Source organism: Carcharhinus amblyrhynchos, chromosome 30 (genome assembly GCF_965287045.1).
Source record: "Carcharhinus amblyrhynchos chromosome 30, sCarAmb.v2.hapA, whole genome shotgun sequence".
Classification (NCBI taxonomy): domain Eukaryota; kingdom Metazoa; phylum Chordata; class Chondrichthyes; order Carcharhiniformes; family Carcharhinidae; genus Carcharhinus; species Carcharhinus amblyrhynchos.
In genome coordinates, this window is record NC_137353.1 from 21,935,990 (window position 1) to 21,959,172 (window position 23,183).

General features: G+C 41.7%; 1 protein-coding gene across 3 annotated transcripts in view; it reads left to right on the forward strand.

The window, feature by feature from the left end:
• Nucleotides 1-23,183, forward strand: part of plekhm2 (pleckstrin homology domain containing, family M (with RUN domain) member 2) — a 56,084-nt gene that overhangs the window by 15,170 nt on the left and 17,731 nt on the right. Inside the window, exons 3-15 of one of the 3 annotated variants that reach the window (XM_080215492.1) lie at nt 427-536; nt 1,125-1,224; nt 2,495-2,582; nt 3,749-3,935; nt 8,544-8,582; nt 10,086-10,145; nt 12,803-13,037; nt 13,991-14,842; nt 17,937-18,006; nt 19,764-19,854; nt 21,027-21,091; nt 21,900-21,988; nt 22,928-23,060. In XM_080215492.1, the coding sequence (XP_080071618.1) occupies nt 427-536; nt 1,125-1,224; nt 2,495-2,582; nt 3,749-3,935; nt 8,544-8,582; nt 10,086-10,145; nt 12,803-13,037; nt 13,991-14,842; nt 17,937-18,006; nt 19,764-19,854; nt 21,027-21,091; nt 21,900-21,988; nt 22,928-23,060 (2,119 nt within the window). The remainder of the gene's footprint in view (nt 1-426; nt 537-1,124; nt 1,225-2,494; nt 2,583-3,748; nt 3,936-8,543; nt 8,583-10,085; nt 10,146-12,802; nt 13,038-13,990; nt 14,843-17,936; nt 18,007-19,763; nt 19,855-21,026; nt 21,092-21,899; nt 21,989-22,927; nt 23,061-23,183) is intronic. The other 2 variants (XM_080215493.1, XM_080215494.1) reach the window with 2 other exon arrangements.

The window sequence follows — 23,183 nt, forward strand, 5'->3', positions numbered from 1 at the left end:
CCTGAATTAATATCACCCACGCAACCATTAAAACAAGTGTGTGAATTATTATTGAATTGAAGTGTATGAATTATAATTACATGCAAAAAAAAATGAATTTTACATGAATTAAGTGGGGGGAAAAAAAACAGGTCTGCATATCCAGTGCACTATTCGGGTTAGTTAACTTTACCCAGCAGTGATTCCCTTTTATCCTTCTAACAAAAATTGTTTTTGAGGTTACAGTAGCTGTCAGTTATTTCACTGATGTGCCTTCCAATACAAATTGTTCCTTTTCAGATTTTCTTGTGTTTTTCAGTATTCGTGGTTGTTTAGTTATTTTGAGTGCTTGCGTTTTTGACTTGCACTTGGAACTGAGGGCTGACAGTTGGATATTCTGGCTGATGTCTCTGAGTGTCTGTGCTGATTTTTTTTTTCTCTGTTTAGTTTGCAGGATATTTCCTCTGGATACTGGGTGTTGGTTGTACATTTTACTCGCAGTGAAGCGGTGAAGCAGATTGATGTGCTGCAACATGTTGCCACTAACCTTGGTCGCAGTAAGTATCACACTCCAGATGTGCTTCTAATTTATGTAATCAATTTGAGTTTGTACCATTTGGTTTAAAAAAAAAGGAATTGAAATTATTTACTTTGTTTTCTTTGCAGCTCTCTTTTCATCCCCTCCAACTTTCTTTGAACCCTCATCTCGTCTGAACATCAGACTATTCCATCATCAGACCATTACTGCAAGGTCTGATCCTGTTGTCATGCAGTACTCACACAGCACCTTTTATAGCACTGACCTCTGGATACTGATGAGCAGGAACCATGGATGACTTTGCATCTTGCTCTCTGAGGGTCATTAGTTTGTGGAATTCCTTCCCCAGAAAGCAATGTAGGCTGGGTCATTACATATATTCAATGCTGAGTTAGATAGGGAGTCCGGGGTTATTGAAGGGCAGAGAGGGAAGTGGCTTAGAGGCCACAATTAGATCTGCCATAATCTTATTGAATGGTGAAGCAGGCTCCAGGGGCCGATTGACCTGCTTCTGCTCCTGATTCTTGTGTTCTGTTGCAGTGGCCTTAGTATTGACCCAGCTGTTTCCTTTTTGTCCTATTTCACTTGGTCCTTTTTCTTCCCTTAGGTCGAGCTTGGCTGTACCTTGCGTTAAATGAGAATTCTCTGGAGAGCTATCTAAGGTTATTCTGGGAAAATCAGAACCTGCTTCATAAGTACTACTTCAAGTAAGTCCAACTGCAGGTGAGCGCGTGGAATTATCAAAACTCGCAGCATGGGGATTGAGTGGATGATTGACATCCACTTGTGGGAGTCAACTATTAGAATTGCAGGATGTTCTGATATATGTACCGCAGATGACAGTGTCTAAAGCCATCTGTGAAGCCTCAAAATCCCTCCAAAAATGGGGTTTCAATTATTCGCAAAGTTTAAAAATGAACGTCGGGCATGGGTGTTGGTGATCACCATCTTGAAACCCTTCTGCACATCTTTACAATGTAGCCCATATCACCTGGCTTGATTCCTTGCAGCCAGTTAAAAGGCACCAGTAAGTAAATAAAATCCATCTGTGGGGTACAAAATTCAGGCTGACCATTAAGGACAGTAAGGGGGTTGTCGGAGGGATCACCAAATAATTTCACAGGATAGTGAGAATCTATGAAGGTGAGCTCTCCATTGTTCTAAATCGTTATTAGCTCCTGGTCTACGCTGTCCCTCATTGTGTTTAAGTCTGGCAGGACTAGGTGGTTCACTGTATTCTTAGAACAGTACTCACATCTGGAGCAATTATCCTGATGAGAATGTGAAAAAAATATACATTTTCCAGTTGGATTAATATCTTAAACAGCGGTTTCAAAAGAAAAATATCAAAGGAAAATGAAGAAATGAGATGGTCTGAAAGATGTTACTGCCTCCTTAACTCCTACAATCTGGAAAATTCATCATAGAATCCCTACAGTGCAGAAGGAGGCCATTCAACCCATTAAGTCTGCACTGACCACAATCACACCCAACCTCTATCCCCATAACCCTATCTATTGACCCTAGTAACCTCCTGACACTAAGGGGCAATTTAGCATAACCAGTCAACCAAACCTGCACATCTTTGGGGTGTGGGAGGAAACCCACACTAATACGGGGAGAATGTGCAAACTCCACACAGACAGTGGCCCAGTCCTGGTGCTGTGAGGCAGTAGTGCTAATCACTGTGCTGCCATGCCACCCCAAAATTAATATCTCCCCATTACCATGCTTTGTGATTTGTATAAAAAATACACTTGTAAAAATAGTTTTTTAAAATTATCTGCAGTTAAATGAATAATGTTTCAATGTAAATTGCACAGTTTCTTTACTAAGTGATGCACTTGATTGTGCCTGATAGAGTACCTAAGATACGACACAATACTTGTAACATGACAAAGCAAATTCTTATAAATAGAGGACAGTGGTCTGGTAAACATGAGATATCTTATTGTCTCGTTTCTCTAAAACCCTAAGGAACGCTCTGGTCTGCAGTCATGATCACCTGACCCTCTTCCTCACATTAGTGTCTGGCCTAGAATTCATTCGATTTGAGTTGGAACTGGTAAGGAACACACCTTCTTTAAATGATGTGGTGCAGGCTTTTAAAATGCTGAAAGGAACAAATGTAAATAGGTCATTTAACCTGGCCTGATTGTGCAGTACTGAAAGTCAAGTGTATAGAATTAGTGAGCTTTAAGCAAGAGATTGGAATAATTGATTTTCTCAGTGTGAAGTTTGCAGGGCAGGAGGGAAAGACCAGGGGTGTTTCACTAAGTGCCAGCTCTTTCAAAGAGCCTGTACTACCACAATGGGCTCACTGGCCCCCTTCTTTGCTGCATGATTATATGTCAGTGTGGAATAGGCATCATGTGTACAGACACCATGGGTGGGATTTTCCAACTGCATTCGCCCCAGGACCAGAAAATCCCGCCGTCAAGATCAATGGACCCTTTCCCTGCCCACTAGAATTCCCATGGCGAGCAGGGCGGGAAAATTCTGCCCCATGTGCATGTAAAGATCTTCCAACATTTATTTGCTAGTGATGCTGGCCCCCAAAGTTGAGCTGCACACAGCTGGCTGCAAACCAAAAGAACTTTGCCAAGATTTACTGAGATCAGTTGTAAGATTTTGTTTTCTTGGCAGTTGGATTTAAAAAAAAACTTACTTTTGCACTGAGGCTGACTTCAAGACCCAAGCATCAATAAGTAACACCAGCCGCGTGGGTCTTACACCTTGTAAAAGTGGCCAAAGTCCTGAGTTACTGAACCAAGGGAACATAAGACCCAGAAAACGAGGTAAATCTATAAGATGCAAGAATGATATTTATTTTGTAATTTGACCTGGTGTATTTTGTCTTGAGTGGCAGAAAGGAGCAAGCTCACAATACCTTCTTTCACTTGATTGACAATATTAGTGAGACTTGACAGAGTTTGTGAATGGTTGAGGGCTGATGGAAGTGAAAGGTGTTTTAGTCCATATTCTGAAAAACTCTATCATTTTGCATTAAATCTGGAGATGTTAGTGCTTCTGAACTACTTAAAATTAGGCAAACCCGTTTGCCTTTTTTAAAAGACAATCTGTGATCTGTACAAATGATAGTGCAAGTTTTACTATTAAGGCAGTTGTTTTTATATTGAATCTTCACAATAACATCACTAAGGTTTTGTGTTTTTAGTTCTTAGCTGCTGCCCATTCACATTGCACTGTTATTTGTTCCTCAAATTCCAGGATGTTCCCTATCTGGACCTGGCTCCATATATGCCAGAATATTACAAACCACAGCACCTGCTGGACTTTGAAGAGCGCCTGCCCAACTCTTTGCACGGCTCTGACAGCCTCTCACTCAATTCGTTTAACTCTGTTACTTCCACTAATTTGGAATGGGATGATAGTGCCATCGCACCTTCCAGTGAGGGTAAGTTCCAAGCTTTTTGCAGTATCCAAAGAATCCTCATTATAAACTTCCCTTGACATGTATTCATGGATTTAAGCTAAAAGACTGCATTGATCATGTTGGGTGTTCTGGCTGAGTAGGTTACAACGTTTTGTGGTGTATGAAGAGTCAACCCTGCCATTTGCGGATTAAAGCCAGCATTTCCTCATCCAAGTCATGGTTCAATGACCATGCTTGAAAATGGATGTTGGGCAAGTGTGGGATGAACTTGCTTGTGATGCCGTCTGTGTACTATAGACTATTGATATCTGGCATCTAAGCAGCCAAGTGACACAGTCAATTGGCCAAGATCCTTGAGTGGCATTTTAAAATCATTGCGCCGTAAGAATCAAAATTTTCTGAAGATAAATGGAGGGCTATTGATTTCCTTTTCTCTCTGGCATGCTTTGCATAACTTTCGAAGGGACAGGTCGGGCGTCCAAGGTAGAATAATGGAAATTCTCTCTATTAACTCTTATTGCAACAGGGCTCCCAAAGAAACTGTCTCAACCACAGAGCTTGAAAATTACTTCGTAGAATCCCTTCAGTGCAAAAGGAGGCCGTTTGGCCCATCGAGCCTGCACCAACAGCAATCCGAACCAGGACCAACCTCCGCAATCCCACTCATTTAACCTGCTGATCCCCTTGACACCAATGGACAATTTAGCATGGCCAATCAACCTAACCTGCACACCTTTGGAGTTAGGAGGAAACACAGGGAGAACATGTAAACTCTGCACAGTAACCCGAGGCTGAAATTGAATCCAGGTCCCTGGCGTTGTGAGGCAGCAGTGCTAACCACTGTGTCACTGTGCCCCAAAATTACCTATTGGAAGAGCTCACAAGCTCTCCCTTTCATTCCAGTGATGAATGAGGAGGACATGCATGTACAGCATGAATAACTCTGAACAAATCAATGAAAATCACTGAACAATTTAAAAAAACACATAGATATTTTACAGAGAAGACATCATAACCATTTCATGCTGTATGTATCTCAATGACTGTGTTAATCAGCACCAGTCATAATGAACTGATGCGACATGCAGTTAGAGAAGTGAAAATTTATTTATCCTCAATCTGACCTTGAAATGCATATCGTGCAGATGGTTCAATAGTTAATAATACGAATGCATTCTGCATGATGGAGCGCAAGTACAGATTGCAAGGAAGTTGTGGTTTTGTAGTTGAAATGCTTCAAAAGCTAATGGATAGTCCACCACAAGCATGTAATGCAACATCTGCTGTAATGCAGCAAACATCCATATTCTGGAGTCCTTCACTTGCTTTTACAAATCACTCCGATATTGACTCTGATAAATTGACTCTGATAAATTATGACTTGTTAGAAGCTTAAAGCTTCTGCAGACATGATTTCATTGCAAGTAATAGGTCATAGATCCAAGGGTTGAGCTACGAGGAGAGAACATAAAGGTGAGGGTTGCATTCCCTATAATTTCAAAGGTTATGCATTGATTTAGTTGAAACTCGAAATATTAAAGGAAACCTGTAGCGTAGTTTTGGGAGAAAGATTTCTATTCATTGTAGAGCGTAGGACCAGGAGACACAGTGTAAAGATTTGAGCCAATCCTTTCTGAGATGAAATTAAAAAACACTTCTTCATGCACATACTGATAGAAGTTTGGATCTCTCTTCCGCAAATGGCAATTGACACAAGATCAATTAATTTTAAAACTGAGATTGATAGGTTTTTGTTAGCCAAAGGTATTAAGGTAAACAGAGCAAAGACAAGTAAATGAGGCTAGTTTGCAGATTAGTAATGATCTGTTTGAATGGTGGACCAGGCTTGAGGTGCCAATAACTTGCTCTCTTTCCTATCATAGATGACCATTTGCTGTGTCGCAGAATTTGTGCAGCAGAACCTGAGAGAAGCATGCTTGGCATTGCTTATGCTTATTCTGCACTGTGCAGTATAACTGCCATGTAATAATCACTGTAGAACATACTTTGTAGGAGGTTCACACATGGTATGCAACCTTCAGCCTGAAGAAGACCAAGTCATAGAAACTAGAAGCAAGAGTAGGCCATTCGGCCCTTCAAGCATCCCTCGCCATTCATTTTGGTCATGGCTATTCATCAAATTCAATATCCTGATTTTTTTTTTCCCCATATCCCTTGATCCCTTTATCCCCAATCTAATTTCTTCTTGAAATCAGCCAACGTTTGGCGTCAACTACATTCCGTGGTAGTGAATTCCTCATATTCATCACCTTCTGGGTGAAAACATTTCTCCTCACGTCACTTCTAAAAGTTTTACCCCTTATCCTCAAACTATAACTGCTCCTCTACCATTGGGAACATTCTTTCTGAATCTACCCTGTCTAACCCTGTTAGAATTTTGTAAGTTTCTATGAGATTCCCTCCCACTGTTCTAAACTCCAGTGAATATAATCCTAACCGCCTTAGTCTGTCCTCTTTTGACAGACCTGCCATTCCAGAAGTCAGTTTAGGAAGCTTTCGCTGCATTCCCTCCGTAGCAAGGACATCCTTCCTCCAATAAGGATGCCAAAACTGCACACAATATTCCAGGTGTGGCTTAGCACAGATCCCTGTGGGACCCCACTATTCAACTGCTAATCAGAAAAAGACCCATTTATGTCAACTCTTTAGTCAGTATCTGTTGTGAGCCATGAACCACCACGTTCCTAATTGCAAATAACTATTGTCACCAGTGGAGACTACAAGTCTGTATCTGCCCAATCATGGAATACACCTTTTGCTTTGGGCTCAATACAGTCGAAGCCAAGCAAACCAGTGGAACTAGACGAGTTTGAGCTTCAATCCAAAGTTGATTTTTAAAAAAAATGTAGGAAGCAGCACCACAAGAATTGTTACTGCTTCAGCCATATCAAATACGTTAATCTACCAAGTACGCCAGTGGCAAGCATTGACACATCACTCTAGCCTGTGGAACTCAAATAGTTTCATCACTTAGGCCATTGACCTTTGAATGCAGAATGAGGAAGAAACTTAATCAAACAGGGTGATAGAGCCAACATAAAAAAAAAAGTTTGATTTTTGCAACAATGCAGTTTCTCCGGGATTCCTTTTAAAAAGGTTTCAGCAGTCAGATCTTTGTGGGACATCAGTATTTGTTCTAGCTTTTGGTGCACACTCATTTTGCCTCCCGAAGCACACAAGTTTCCAGTGTTCACTACATGGATCATATTTACCTTCAATTAACAGCAAATATCAGGGTAAATGAGGTTTACATTACGCATTGTACACCAAGGATTGTGTCAACCAATACTTCTTGCCATGTTGCTCCAAGTAACAACCTAAGTGTGAGCACCATGCACAGCCTGGGCAAGTAGTTTTGCTCCCCCTGCCAACAAAGAACAAAACAGCCCAGGAAACAGGCCCTTCGGCCCAACGAGCCTGTGCCGCCATTTTAACATTACGAGTCCCCTCTCCACCCATGACCCTTCTCTATGCTTATGGCATTCCACATTGAGGGAAGACTAATTTAGGGACAATTTATTACACCAATCAGCCTAATAGCACATCTTTGGGGTGTGGGAGGAAACCGGAGCACCCGGAGAAAACCCATGCAAGCACGGGCAGAATGCGCAAACTCCCACAGACACTGGCCCAAATCCATGTGTCTGCACAGCAAACAGTGATAGTCACTGAGCTGTCGTGTCGCCCAGCATCTAGTCCAGTTTAAACTTACACTAACGACATGAAGTACTAGACTGTTCTCGAAACAACCAAGAGTAGCCCTCGTATGACCCATCGCGTGTATGTCCCTCGTTGGACAACAAGGTGGACCGAAGCACCTGTGAAGTAACAGAGAAAAACATCAGTATCATCCACATCCTTATACATTACCAGGGAAGTCCCAAGGCTCCTGTACTGTGTCGTTCTTAACAAAAAGTTATGAAAGGCAGCATACCTCATTAATCCTGCAGTGTAACTGGGAAGTTTCTACTGTGCCAACAGCTACAGCTGGTGTTACTGTACTGCCAATAAACAACTCTGCAGCATTAGTCAGCAAGATTTTTTTTGTATGTTAAATATCAGCTGTTTCTAATCTGCTAACAGGAAAAAGGCTAGCATAGCAGGAAGAGAGAGTTATAAAACATAACAAACAAGGAAAACAAACCATAATCAGAAGATGGTGCAGGTTACTGGAGGACTAAATACATTCATTTTTTTATTATAAAAACATACACTTGTTTATAACTGGAGCTGTTACTCTGGGACATAAGAGGACAGATGGCTGGAATTAGGAGTCATTCATTGATCCCCCACCCTACACTAACACACCCAAAATTGTTAAAAACTGGATGACGCTTGGTGCTGTTGCTTAATGTTCATTGATAGAGAAAGCAGGGTGAACCCAAACACTCAAAAGGTATGCCAACATTTTGGCCTGGATTGTCCTTTTTCTTACAATTGAACTTATTGACTCTTGTAGCTGGCACAAGACAACTAGGTAATTCTTCAAACTTGTTAAGCTTGAACTTTTCTACAAACATTAGATATTTTTGTTAGGAAGTGATAAGACAGCATAACCCAGGAGACAGTCTCTGCATAGTGTGAACATCTTTACATTTGTTCCTGCAGTGAATTGGAGGGACAGCAATCTGACAAGGCCTCTCATAGGTATGTCTTGCTCTTTGATTGGGAGGCAGCTTGCCAAGTAACTGAAACATTTTCTGTGCTGTGGATAATTTATAAAGTAAGGCTTGCAGTGCTGAACTTGTTGCTGATGGAGAAAACATGATTTGAAGTGGGAGAGGTTGGTTTTGGTCAAAATGTTGAGGCTCGGACAAATAAAGGTTTTGGCTTGTTGAATTTCAGGTCAGCACAAAGCCTGGCTACCTGTCATTGAAACAAAAAAAAAGGCCTTGGTGTGGAACACAAGGATGTCCATCCAGTGCATTCGGAGCAATATGAGTTAGCATTTTAAGGATCGGGATCTCAAAGTTGTGGGTTGAATTCATTTGGATGGATTGTCATTCGACTTTGCAATTTGAGGTTTATTTTAATTCGTTCCTGGAAATGGACACAGCTAGCAAGGCTAAAAGAAGGTGGTGTTGAGTCAGTGTCTTGACCTGCTGCAGCCAGTCTGGTGTAGGTACACTCACTGTTCCTTTGGGAAGTTCCCAGGATTTTGCTCTAGCAGACTGCAAGATACTGTAGAGTAATTACTTAATTATTAGATTGGGATTTGCACCACACCCATTGAACACTGATTGCTATGAGCTCTCGCACATCAATACGAAGTATGCTGGATTTACGTGGGCTAATTGCAGCACTCCAATTTCAAGTACTGTATGTATTTTGCAGCCCAAACCATGGCTGCACTGTGGGATATAGAGCATTGGCCTGGGGAATAGTGATGTTTTGACATTACAATGTATTGGCAGACCAATAGCAGTAATAGAAAATTGGTGACTGTCAGGAACCACATCAGCTAAGGATGTAGTTTAATTGAGCAATAATCTACAAATTAAGAAATGTGGGGGCTCATTGGACTTGTATTATGGTGGGGCATGGTACTTAATACGTACAAGGAAATTGATACTCAATTGTGTACTTAAAAACACTCAGCTGTTAAGAAACAGCAGTGCTTTCTGTTGTCCATGGTGAAGGAAGTGATATTGAATATGTTACACATTTCAATGCTCTGTGTCAGGTTAGACACCGTAAATCTTTTCCGCCTGAACCAGAGCAGCCTTTTCCCTCCCCTTTCCCAGCCATTCCATGGCCTCTTAAGTGAGTTTGCCAACTGGGGATAGTGTTTTTGTATTTTATCATCTTGCCCCAAGCTTGGTTCACATGGAGTCTTGTGCCCGCCTAACAAACAGAACTTTCATTCCAACTTTCTGGTTCTGGTTTTAAGCCCAACGGTCCCAGAGTGGAAAAACATCATCCACTTCATGAGAGGGTTAACAGCCCCATCTCGAGGGTTAACAGCCTCATCCAACACCTGTAAAAAGGTGATTGGCAGGCAGTTGGAATGTGGTATTGCTGGAACAACCGTCAATACCTTTCATCTATATATGACACTGATTACATCTCATGCTGATTGAATGTGACTCCATGACTTTCATTGTTACAGATTTTTTGTTTTTGTGTGTTTTTCTCTTCCTTTCATTATAGATTATGATTTTGGAGATGTCTTTCCTGCAGCACAGTCCATACCCAGCACAGACTGGGAAGGTGGGACTCTCTTAGGCTTGTGTTGCTGCCTGTTGCATGCCCTGTCCCTAACGCTGTCTGTCTCACTCACTGCATGCCAGCCAGGGCTGCTTCCAGTGGTTGTGTTCATGTGCATTTGGTGTTGGACAGAGGAAAAGAAATGGCTGAAATCATGAACTGAAGTCTTTAACATAATTATACTTCATAATCCTGTGGTGATGGCTTTCACATTGTAATCAGAGCTAGTATAATCTGGCTGTTTTGCAGACATCTTAATTGCAACACATGCCTTTTTGGATAATAAATGTAACCTTAGTAGTTTATTTTGTATTTGAAGAATATATATTTTTTAATTCTATTGTGTAGCACAACTGTGACTAACATCTCCAACAGACAACTAGAACCTGAGAGCCATTGGAGAGAATGAAGCCAGATCTTGACCGTACAGAATCCCTCTGACTTGGCATAGGTTTGTTAAAGGAAATCTATCTTGCCTGTAAGAGTCAACTCATTTTGCCCAACTACTAGAGACCGACAGATTATTCTGTGATTTTGATTGCTATGTGCTTTGACTTTGGCTCACCAAGTGTAATCGTATAATCTTACAGTGCAGAAGGAGTCATTCAGCCCATCGAGTCTGCACTGAGCACAATTTGTGCTCATCAGTCAAGGCCTATTCCCATAACCCTATGCACTTCCCTAGCTAGGCCCCCTGATATTAAGGGGCAATTTAGCATGGACAATCCACCTAACCCACTCATCTTTGACTGTGGGAGGAAACCAGAGAACCTGGAGGAAAACCCACGCAGACACAGAGAGAACATGCCAACTCCATACAGACAGCGACGTAATACTCAGGAATAATTTTTTTCACTTTGGATTTACTCCATTTTCATTTTAGTTGTATTTTTAATATAGAACTGTTGCCCAAAAGTTTAGAAACCTGTATATTGCTTAACATAATGCAGTTCCTGTTTCACCTCCTTTTTTCTTATGTTGAAATAAGCCCAGCTCACCGATGCTGAGAATCAACGTGGACGTAGTTCTTTTTAGGATGTTTTTGATGTGAGGGTCCTTGATGAAATGTGGCAAAGTAACCAACCTGGACTGGCCCAAGGCGTTCCATAATGTCACCCTTTTGCAATCTCACCCTGTGCTGTTTCCTTTGTGCCAAATTGATCCGCATTTCATGTCATTGGGACTTGTGAAGAGTAACTGGATCTTCACAATGCCCTGAGGGACTCCCATCAAAGCGCAAGTTATTATGCTCAAACTCTTGGAAAGATGGAGCCACCTGGCTATATTGTTTATGGTTTTTCAGGACCAGTGTCCTTCTCAGAGGGAGTGAGAGAATATCACCATGAGATGTATCATCAAACTAAAGTCTCACACTTCTAGAAATATACAATACCATGAGATTTTCATTCACTTTGCTTCAGTTCTGCTTCATGTATGTTTGGAAACTCTGCCACATGCAACACCAGCTTGGAGCTGGTTGATTCTAGGTGTGAGAATTGAGATTTGTGGTCATCAGTCAACTCTTGGCCTTTATAAATACCAATGCTGATAATCTCCAACCAACCACCACCGTCCCAACAACCCCCCACCCCAGCTCACTCCTCACCTTGTCCTTTTCCTTTGGCTTCCAAAAGGTTAAATAGTCTAGAACCACCTGACTTTCCTCTGCCAAATAACGGGGCAGGCATTTTATGTTGTGGCATTTTCCTTGGTGAGTGTTTTGATTCAGCAGCAAGCAGAAAATAATTTGTATTGTGGCTATGCCTGAATGCCAAAAGAACCTGCAACCTATCCATTGAAGAAAATGTCTTCCAGTGCTCATCACCATTGAGGTATCCTTAACCTGGAGCTGTAGCATCAGCACTGGCAACCACTTGTGGTGGCGCTGCTGAGTTACTGGCGCTCAGATTGATCAGGCTTGCAGTTCTGGCAATGGGCTGCTGTTCTCAACTGGATGGTAACCCTGGCAAAGGCCTGTTGGTTGTCCACTGCCAGCAAAATGCCAACCCACTGTCACACTGGCTACTGGAGCAGAATCAGTTCCTGCTTTCACTCCTGGCATCAAAACTTCCAGCTCCTTTTGAAAAATTTAGCCCTCCAGAGCATGAATAAGAGAAGTTGGTGAGTGGAATCTTCAGAACCTTTGGTTGCTATTACTGTTGGCTTTTTTTTTGCTTTATTCTTCATCCAGCCAAATTGCCTGTGCTATCTACAATGGAGCTTTTTATTGGATCTATGTTGCTTTGTTTATTGTACATCATGGTTCCCTCATTAGATCTGAGACATTACTGAACACTGAAAAAGTGTCCCGTTTGGATGGGAGCCCTCTACTTCCGCAGAAGAAATATTAAAACAGCTAGACTCCTGGAACAGCAGAATGTCTATACACATAATTGGAGATAACCACCTACTGTTGATGCTGGTGTTAAGTGAAAGGATGTGTGGTCCTCAGTGTAGGGTTACAGAGACAGTTCTAAATGATTGTGTGCAATGAGCTGGACTATACACTAATTTTCAGTCTTGCTTAAAATGCTGCTTCTGATAACCCCATTCTCTTTGCCAATTTGATAATGTAACAAAATATATACTTTCATTTAAATGAAAATACCCCAGAAATAAACATTGGTTTCTACACCTTTTTTTGTACTTATTTCCTATAGAGGGTGAATTGACAGACACAGTCAGCAGCTGCCCTCGATCTGGAACCTCTGAGAGTCTGCCATCAAACAGCAAGCCCAACACCAGGAGCCCAACCCTACGCTACAACCCCTTCAATAATGAGAAAGAGGAATCTCCGCAAACGCCAAATGGCACTGTTGTGCCACGTCCTGAGCCTGACAGAGAGGCGAGCACACCAGATCTGCAGGAGAGCAGCACAGAGCTTGAAGTAATTAGGTCAGCCATTATGATTAGGACTTGACTGAGGAGGTGGCATGTGATTTAACTTTCACTGGAAAATGTACAATCTCATTTTGATCCCTGTCTCCTAAAGAGGTGGCATTAACTTTCATGTTGCTTTGTTTGACTTTAGGTATGTGACAGAGTATTGTTCTTCCCAGGTGTCCTTGCTAATATTTACCTCCCAACCAACATCACATTTTTTAAGAAGTCTGATCACATTGCTACTTATGTGAGCTGACTTTTTGCAAGTTGCCCATATTGTACCAGTGACTATACTTCAAAAAGTACTTAATTTGCTATAGGGTGCTTTGGGATGCTCTGAGGTTGTGAATGGTGCTGCATAAATGTAGGGTTTTTTAACCCTTGTGCCACACCTATCAGTTGTAACTCCCCTGGATCTGTGTGGACTAGTTTGTGAAGAGCTGTGATCCTCAAATATTTGTTTATTGTACATCATAAATATTGCAAAACTGCCTGGCCACTACTGAAAGGCAGAACCCAATATGTTTGGAAATGAATGTAAGCCCACCATTTATTGTGCACTGAGCACGTATAACCATGTACTATGTTGCTGTACAGTCTTTGATATCTGCTAGATTTATATTTGCTTTCTGAATTGTCATCTTTCCACAATAAAATGTATAGTCAAAGGGTTCTGTCTATGAACTAGGAGTGTTCTGCCAATCTTGATTGGACAGTACCAGTGTTCCACTGAGTGTCGGGTGGCAAAACACATTGGGAATAAGACTAATCTTTGACTTTAAGATAGAAAAATTAATTTTAAATTTAAGTATTTTCATTTTGATCTGTGATTTAGGAAGAGTTCAGCAGGCACACGCCACTTGATTGTCTTCCTTCTTTCTCTTGCTGTGATGCAGATCAGTTGATTCTGACTGCCCTTCGATACTTGTTGCTGATTCTCATTGTTTGTGATTTCAACTCCACAGATTAGCAAAGAAGAGGAGAACGCCCAAGAAGAAAAGAGCAAAGTCTGAGGATCAGATTCTTGATGCGAAAAATGCAGATGTACAGCTGTCAACAGGGGAAGGTGCCAAGTCCAAGCAGGGCAGTGATTCCGAAGAGCAGAGTGATGAAATGGGTTTACAGAAGTCCCAAGGGATTGCTGCTGGCGACGAGGGCTGCAGCTCCCAGGACAAGATGTTACAGCTGACGCGTAGAGAATCTGATGTGGATGCCCCCCAGCCAGGTTTGCTAATACCACAGATGAAGGATACGTCTATGAACAGCGTAGGGAATCCTTTAAGCAAGGTGATGGAGCAGCTCAATGGGACATTGGATGCCAACACGTGGACGTCAGATGGTGATCATCCTGAGCAGCCCTTTCGGACTTCTGCCCCGGGGGAAGCCCCGGATGAATCTTCATATAGCCAGTATAGTGAGCGGATGTCACCTGCCGTGGATTTCTACAGGTTTGCCCTCGAGAGTCCAGGCGCTGGTGCAACAGGTAGCTGCAACTATGACCTTGCAGGGGATGGCGAACCAGCGCATGTTTTTAGTGGCCATGAGGTTGCTGGCACAGAAGCGTGCAAAGGAGAAAAAATCCCTGACACTGTAGAGGAACCACGGACGACAGAGGAAGCTGCTGTCCCAGATTGCCACAGAACAGAAAACACAGACATTCTTCCAGAACAAGATAACCTGGCTGACGTTGAAACCGGCAAGGTATCAGAGACAAATGTGGAGCAGTTGGAAATTCAGACTTCAACCTCTGAGGGTTCAGAGAAAGAAGAGAAAGCTCAAAGTAGCCCCTCAGAACTAACTCATTCTGCTGACTTCAGGTAAAGTAGTGTGATCATTAAATATTCTAAGTGTATTTAGTCATAATTGGAAATATAATTTTCTAAAGTGCAAAGGAAATTAAGTTTAGTATTTGCCTAATGGAAGCTGTAACTCGCCATAACTCTAACTGCTACAAACACTCCATGGAAACTCTTTAGGCTTATATTTATGTCCCTCATCTCTGTATTTGACATTGAAATATTCAGTTCACAGGAAATTTTATGATGCCCTTCGTTCCAATTTTCAATCAGTTGATTTTTTCATAAAATGTATATGCTAAAATCCTGAAAATACCAAAATAAGTCCACCAGAATGACAGGACTGGAAAAGGTAATTGCAGTCCACCTGGCTGTTAATAATGTTCCTCAAAATCCCACACGATGCACCTTCTTTCATCAAAAACCTATTCGCCTCCCTCTTGAAGTTGCTGATGTTGTTTGTCTCCATTTTCTGTGTTATCAGTCTGCCCCACACATTCTAATCTGTACTGTAGTTTGTGTGTCTGTTGAATTTCTCAGTTCCATCTGATTTCAATCAGTTAAGAGGAATAAACTAAATCTCTAAAGATTTAAGAGCTTAGTGCATTGGATTAAACCTTGGCTTTTCACCTCTGGAACCTTGGTTTGAGTGCAGCTCAAACTGACGGAGTGAAAGTGTATTTTTGTGTCTGGCTATAAAAATCCTACGTGGAAAACATTCGGGTAGTATTAAAAAAAATTGTCCCAAATTGACAATCTTTCTTGGAGAGAGGACAAGATTATTGTTGTGAAAAGATGTTATAATACTGCAGAGTGGACAAAATTTTTAACTCTGCATTTAGCTGTGCTTAGTGTAAATGGAGGATGTTGGGGGACATCTCGAGAATAATGATCATAATAGTGAGGAGAAATTCAGAATAAAAGGAGAAATTCAGAATTTAAAAAAAACTAACTGGAAGAGGGCTAATTTTATCAAATTTGAGGAGGAGCCTGACCCTGGTAAATTGGAGTCAAAGACTAGCAGCCAGAAATGTATTGTAGCAATTAGAGGCCTTTAATGAGATCATGGTTCAGGTACTGTTTTAGGAACATTTGAGGAAAGGGAGAGCAACCAAAGCCAGAGCGCTCTGACTAAGCAATTAGAGAGTAGGAGAAGGAATGAGCTGTGACAGCTGACAACTTTTTTGTCTGATTTTCCCTGCACTAAATATTAAAGGCAAATGAAAAAGGAAATAAAAGGACCAAAAAAGATAATACGAGAATAGATTAGTGGTGAGCATGAAAGGGAACCCAAATGTAATTTTATGGCATATTAACAGTAAAATGATCATCAAAGGAGTGATGGGGCTGATTTACGACCAGATAGAGAAGTCTAAACAGAGGTTTGGTCGGCATGTTAAGCTTTGTAGCTGAATTGTCAATAACCAGAGGGCACAATCTCAAAGTGATTAGCGAAACAGCCCAAAGTAGCATGAGGAAAAATTTTTTTTGTGTAACAAGTATTTTAAATCTACTGCCTAATGAGATGTTGGATGCAGCTTTTGATTTGATTTATTATTCTCACATGTATTAGTATACAGTGAAAAGTACTGTTTCTTGTGTGCTATACAGATAAATCATACCATTCATAGAAGAAAACGAGAGAGTGCAGAGTGTATTGTTAGTCATTGCTAGGGTGTAGAGAAAGATCAACTTATTACAAGTTAAATCAGTTCTAAACTCTGATGGCAGCAGGGAAGAAGCTGTTCTTGAGTTGGTTGGCACGTGATCTCGGACTTTTGTATCTTCTTCCACAGGTTCCGTGCTATACTAGGGTTTGTAAGATTTGCAGCTACGTTTTGCCCAATTCCCTCTTTTTATTTCCCCACCTCCATCTGTACCTTGTGTCTGCCTCAATGTAATTTCTGAATTACCACCTCTGGACCCCAAGTTCTAACGGTCAGGCAGTTTGCGAGTGACCTATTGATCTCTGTTGTCAGATAGCAAGTGAAAGTAGACTGTAAACTCTTGGAGCTTTTTTCATTCTGAAAACAGCACCATATAAACATGCAACAGAATCGAGGGAGATCAAATTTGAATTCATGTTCTTCGTGAGATGTTTTCTCTGGTAGAAATATCGTTTCATGTATAATGTCTGATGTACTCAAGAACAACTTCTTCCCTGCTGCCATCAGATTCTTGAATGGTCCTATCACATATTAAGCTGCTCATTCCCTTCGCCCTATCGGTAGCTGTAACACTACATGCTGCACCCTATCCTTCTCCCCTATATACTGTGTGAATGGTATGTTTTGACTGCAAAGCATGCAAGAAATGATACTTGTCACATGTATTGGGAAACAGTGAAAATAGGCTGCACGGTGGCACAGTGGTTAGCACTGCTGCTTCACAACATCAGGGACTTGGGTTCAATTTCCGGCTTAGATCACTACCTGTGTGGAGTTTGCACGTTCTCCCCATGTCCTGCAGGTACTCCAGTTGCCTCCCACAGTGTGAAAGACATGCTGGTTAGATGCACTGACCTGAACAGGCACTGGAGTATGGCGAATTTTACAGTAACTTCATTGCTGTGTTAATGTAAGCCTTCTTGCAACTAATAAATTAACTTTAAAATAATCAGTTCAATATCAAGAGAAATCTGTTGGGCTTCACTTGAGACTGTTCCCGTCTTAATTGTTTAGAGTTAAATTCAAAGGTGAATTGATGTGACATGCTGTTTGTTGTCAGACTCCGGCCCAGCCGTTCATTTCTAACTGCCATAAAAGTTCAGTCTGCGCTTTGCTGTTAGCTTGCATGTTTCATGTTCACAATTTTGCCTCCCCGGTCTTCCCGGATAATATCTTCAATTGTGAATTAAAGATGTGAAGTTAGTGGATGGTACAGGAGTTGCTCCTGATTTCTGTACCATTTCACTCTATCCCTTAATACCTCAATTGCTTCAGCGACTGTGCTGTTTGTTCCAGGTTCTTAACAATACTAGTGTGTGAAAACTCTCTCTCATTTTCTTTTAACCCATTTGATTTGAATTGAATAAGAAGCTTTTTAATAAGTTGCTCCAGTGTGTTACAGTTGAGGCATCAGCCTTGTGATTCATGTTTCTGTCCTTTCCCCTCAGGGTTGACAATAATCTGCTGCTTCTGCTGATGATTCACGTTTTCAAGGAGAATGAAGAGCAACTCTACAAGGTAACGGCAGGACTGCAGTAGAAAATCAATCTGATTTAATTGTAAGGATCCTGATTAAATTGTAAGGATCCTGATTAATACTTATGGAAGGTACCATATTCAATCCCCAGTCTTTGCAGTGGGAGTAGCAGTGGGAGCACTGCACTTGATTTCAACAGCCTGTGTTAGAGAGGTCATTTGTCCAGCATTACAGCTTATGATTGCTATTCAGTAACCCAAACAGCAAGCTGTGGATACAGCATGAGGACCAGATCAAATATCTTGCTGGCACTTGCACAATGCCAGTGGGAAACTGCTGGCGCCAAGGAGTAGTGCACAGGTGGGTAATATTTCAACCATGTTGAGTCCTCTAAGGAGATTGACTGCTCTCTACGTAGGGAAGAGGGATTTCCCCCTTTAATATCTCCGATTTTCCTATTATAGAATCTTAGATTCTACTTTCGGGAAACAACATAGGAAAGCCCAGAGAGAAATGAGAGAAAAATAAGCAACTGCTAAAACCCAAAACATGAGAGTGGGAAAGTAAATAGAAACTGAGCAAGGGAACCTGACAACAGAAGAATAAACCTGCATGATTTAGAAGGAAACACCTCAGGGCAAAGAAGGCCTAATGCTGTTTGGGTGGAAAGTAAAAGGGGGCCTTTATTTTAGATCCTAGCTATTTGCTACAGGCAGTCCTATCGCTGTGCAAAGATTTTTAAAGTTGCTGAAGAGTTTGGGGAGCTCCACTGAATCGGGTGTCAAGCCAGACCTGGTGAGCCGATATATTGTTCATGTAAACATCTTAGCTTCTGTCGTGGGCAGCATGGTGGCACAATGGTTAGCACTGCTGCCTCACTGCACCAGGAACCCACATTTGATTCCCAGCCTAGGTCACAATCTGTGCAGAGTTTGCACATTCTCTCCGTGACTGCATGGGTTTCCTCCAGGTGCAGGAAGAAAATTACAGCACAGGAATGGGCCCTTCGGCCCTCCAAGCCTGCACTGACCATGCTGCCCAACTGAACTAAAACCCCCTACTCTTCTGGGAACTATATCCCTCCATTCCCATCCTATTCATGTATTTGTCCAGAAGCCCTTTAAAAGTCAGTACCACATCTGCTTCCACGACTTCCCCCAGCAGCGAGTTCCAGAACCCACCATCCTCTGTGTAAAAAAAAAAACAACTTGCCTCGTACATCTCCTTTAAACCTTGCTCCCCGCATCTTAAACCTATATCCCCTAGTAATTGATTCTTTCACCCTGGGAAAAAGCTTCTGACTATCCACTCTGTCCATGCGCCTCACAATCTTGTAGACTTCTTTCAGGTCACCCCTCAACCTCTGTCGTTCCAGTAAGAACAAACCAAATTCCTCTAGCCTGTCCTCATGGCTAATGCCCTCCATACTAGGAAATATCCTGCTAAATCTTTTCTGTACCCACTCCAAAGCCGGGTGCTCCAGTTTCCTCCGACTGTTCAAAAATATGCGAGTTAGATGCATTGACCATGCTAAATTCTTCCTCAGTGTACCCAAACAGGCCCGGAGTATGGAATTTTCACAGTGACTTCATTGCAGTGTTAATGTGAGCCTACTTGTGATACTAATAATTAAACATAAAAATCTCAACTTCACTAACTAGGCTATTAAGCTGAATTGTTGGTTATTTATGATAGTTGTTCTGATTTGGCAAAGGACTTCATACTTCAGCAGTTTTCAGAGTGATTATTTTTTCTCTTTCTCGTTTTCTACCTCTGCTCCTCTGGTGTTTCTTCCTAGATGATGCGAATGTGGACGGGTCACATGGAGGGGAATCTACAGTTGCTCTATGTGCTATTGACTGACTGTTACATCTACCTATTGAGGAAAGGTAACCCTATCTGTTAGTGTGGTGGGCAGGAATTGGGTGTCATGTCTGAGTGAAACAGTATAATCTTGAAGACCAAATCCCCACCCCTTCGTTAACATGTAAGCTTCACAAAAATCTTTAAGATGACCATATAAGTCAGCTTATTTTTTTACTGTTTACTTCATCACAGTCTCTTACAGAACAAATTCCACAATCTGCTGCCTATGGCTTTGGCCACAAACACTTCTGCTGGAATTTTACCACCTCACCCATCCAAGGCCAATGGAGAATGTCGTTCTATGAGCCTCACCCACCCTGATTCTGGGGTGGACAAGATGGTGAAATTCCAGGCTTTGTGTTAATTGTGTAGTGGCACAAATAATGGCAGCCCTGTTTTCCATATCGATCACATACTATTTCTCAGTCCAAGATTTGTTATTTTATCAAAGATGAAAAATAGAATCCATAAAGTGCAGAAGGAGGCCATTTGGCCCAAGATGCCAACACCAATAACAATTCCACCCAGGCCCTAAGGCTGTAACCCCACATATTTACCCTGCTAATCCCCCTAACACTAAAGGGCAATTTAGCATGGCCAACCCATCTAACCTGCACATCTTTGGAATGTGGGAGGAAACCAGAGCACCCGGAGAAAACCCATGCAGACACAGGGACAACTTGCAAACTCCACATAGACAATCACCTGAGGTCAGAATTGAACGTGGGTCCCTGGCGCTGTGAGGCATTAATGCTAACCACTGTGTCTCCGTGCCACCCCAAAAATGTTGGTGAATCGGAATAAGCTGCCTTGCAAATGGGGAAATGTCTGTTACCCTTCATGAATGAATACCCTGCCATTGTCATATTGAAACCACTTGAGAGAGACGATGAAAAAAAAGTGGTTGGCACCCATGGAGCTGTACACGCTAAGAATTTTCAATTCTGGTGGGAGAACATGGGGTTTGCAAAAAAAAGTGCAGCTTACAAAAAATGCCTCATAATCCTGTTGGTTGGATGAGTTGTGTGTAAATGTGAAGAGTAAAAGTTCCTGCGTTGTTCAGATTGTCTCCAACATAAAGCTTAATGTTATACATGGATGGAATTGTGTAATGAAGAAGCTTGTTGGGTTATTACAGTATAAACAGTGCTGTGGATTGGATTCATTGTCTAACGCTATCTGTTGGTCTGTACAGGAGCTGCAGACAAGCCCTATGCCATGGAAGAAGCAGTGTCTTACAATGAACTCGATTACGTTTCGGTGAGTTTGCTGAAAAATGTACAGATATTGGTTGTCAGCCCAGGATTGTACTAAGCTTAGTTAGGATAACCTCATCCTTTTTATTTCTGTGTTCTGCCAGCCCCCTCCACCCCAGTGTTCTGCCAAGCCTCTCTGATGTCTTTTGTGTGAGCTGTAACCGCTCGTGCTGGGTGCTCAAGGCCTGCTGGCACATGCAGGATTGAATACCAACAAGACTGTGCCTTCAGGATAAAATTGGATGGGGGAAATGGCCATAAAATTCAGCTGTTGTGTGTACCGTGCAGGATCCAATTGCAGATCAGTGGCAAACCTGTCTGTAATGCACAAATGTTATTGTGAAGCTGAAGCAAATAATTCCTTCAGCTGTGTTGGAGAGAAGGATTGCTGTTTTGCAGGTGGTCCAAAAGGTGGAGTATATCTGCTTATTTTTTGGTGGGCAGGGAGAAATGACACACAAGCTGAATGTACCACATTTCACCTGCCATGTAGTTCCAAGTTGGTGATAATGATACTTGGAATGAACACAGCTTTACTGGTTTCTCATATCTAGAAAGCTTTCATGCAGAGTGAGAGAGCAGGTTTCATTCTGTTCACTTTAGTCTAATTTTGCAAAGCCGCTTTTGTTTCTTTTTTGTGAAAACAATAAGCAGGAAAAGCTTTATTGTAGAGCATTATAATGTAACAAGTGTTCTCTTGTAATTCCCAATGTGATTTTCCCCTACATTCCCATGCTCAGGCAAGTTGTGGTGCTGGATATTCCAGCCTCATTCATGATCTCCTGTGTTTCACTCATTCTTCTCAATTAAAGGTGGGGCTCGGTCAGCAAACCATTCAGCTTGTCTGCACCAATCGGCGGAGGCAGTTCCTGCTTGACACAGCGGACGAATCTCTTACAGAGTAAGTGCAAATCGTGGTTATTGTAAACAGTATGTTACCTCCATATTCCTTTGTTAACCTACCCCAATCATAAATCATCTACAATCATGCAGCAGTTGCATTTAGATGTTGTGTGCCCCAATTGACTCTTGTGTTCGTACAAGGTACCTGCATGTATTTGGGTTTGAAATACATATTGGAGTTGCCTGCTGCTTTCAATCAAACTTTGTGTGTTTAATTGCATTATCTTAAGCCTCAAACATAACTTGTAATGATGCTGTCAATGGCTACTCTCCCAGCTGCCATGTCACTAGCTTTTAATGCTTTTCTCAAGAGTTTGGAGGGTATAGATTAACAGCAGTAGTACACCATTTAGATCCATGGGTCTGTTCAACCCTTTATTGAAATCATGGCTAATTAGTGCTCTAACTCCATATATGTCTTTATCCCTTATTCATTTGACATCTTTGATTAACAAAAACTAATCATGCCTTAATGTTAAAATTAACATTGTTCTACAGCAATGCCAGATCAAGAGTTCCAAACATTGCTTGAATAGGATAGAAGAAGATCAGACTCAACTGTACTGATGCCCACCTCCACAAATAACACATTGGCCCTCAAAATCTAAGCTTGCATATGCTACTTGGATGAGGCATCACAGGGTGGTTGGCACCTAAGGAACTCTATCTGTGTAAGTCAAAGCCTTTAGGACTGGAGGGAAGAAGATTGGATGGGCAAAGGGGCCTGCTGATTTATACCATGTGCTTCATCAGTAGCAACTGGCTATAGTGGTGTGAATAATGTACCTGTAATACTAAAGGCCTGTAACTAGTAAAGGCCTGTAACTAATGTACCTGTAATACTAAAGCCTGTAACTAGTTACTGTGGCTTATTTAGTCACAAGTTTTATTTCTGCACCAGTTATACAGTGTATATTTTTATTTCCCTGATGTTTAGGTTTTTCCTCACTGCTTTGAGATCTGCCATGATTAAGGGCTGCAGAGAGCCTCCATATCCCAGCATCCTTACAGATGCAACCATGCAGAAACTGGCATTAACCAAATTTGTGGCCCAAGAATCAAGATGTGAGGTAATGTGGTAACCTCACTGGATTATATTCTGCCTGATGGTGTGATTTTGGATTTCTCTGCTGGTAAACTAGCAATATTGGTGTTTGCTGTTCAGTATTGAAGAAGTTTATGTCCGTGTGCAG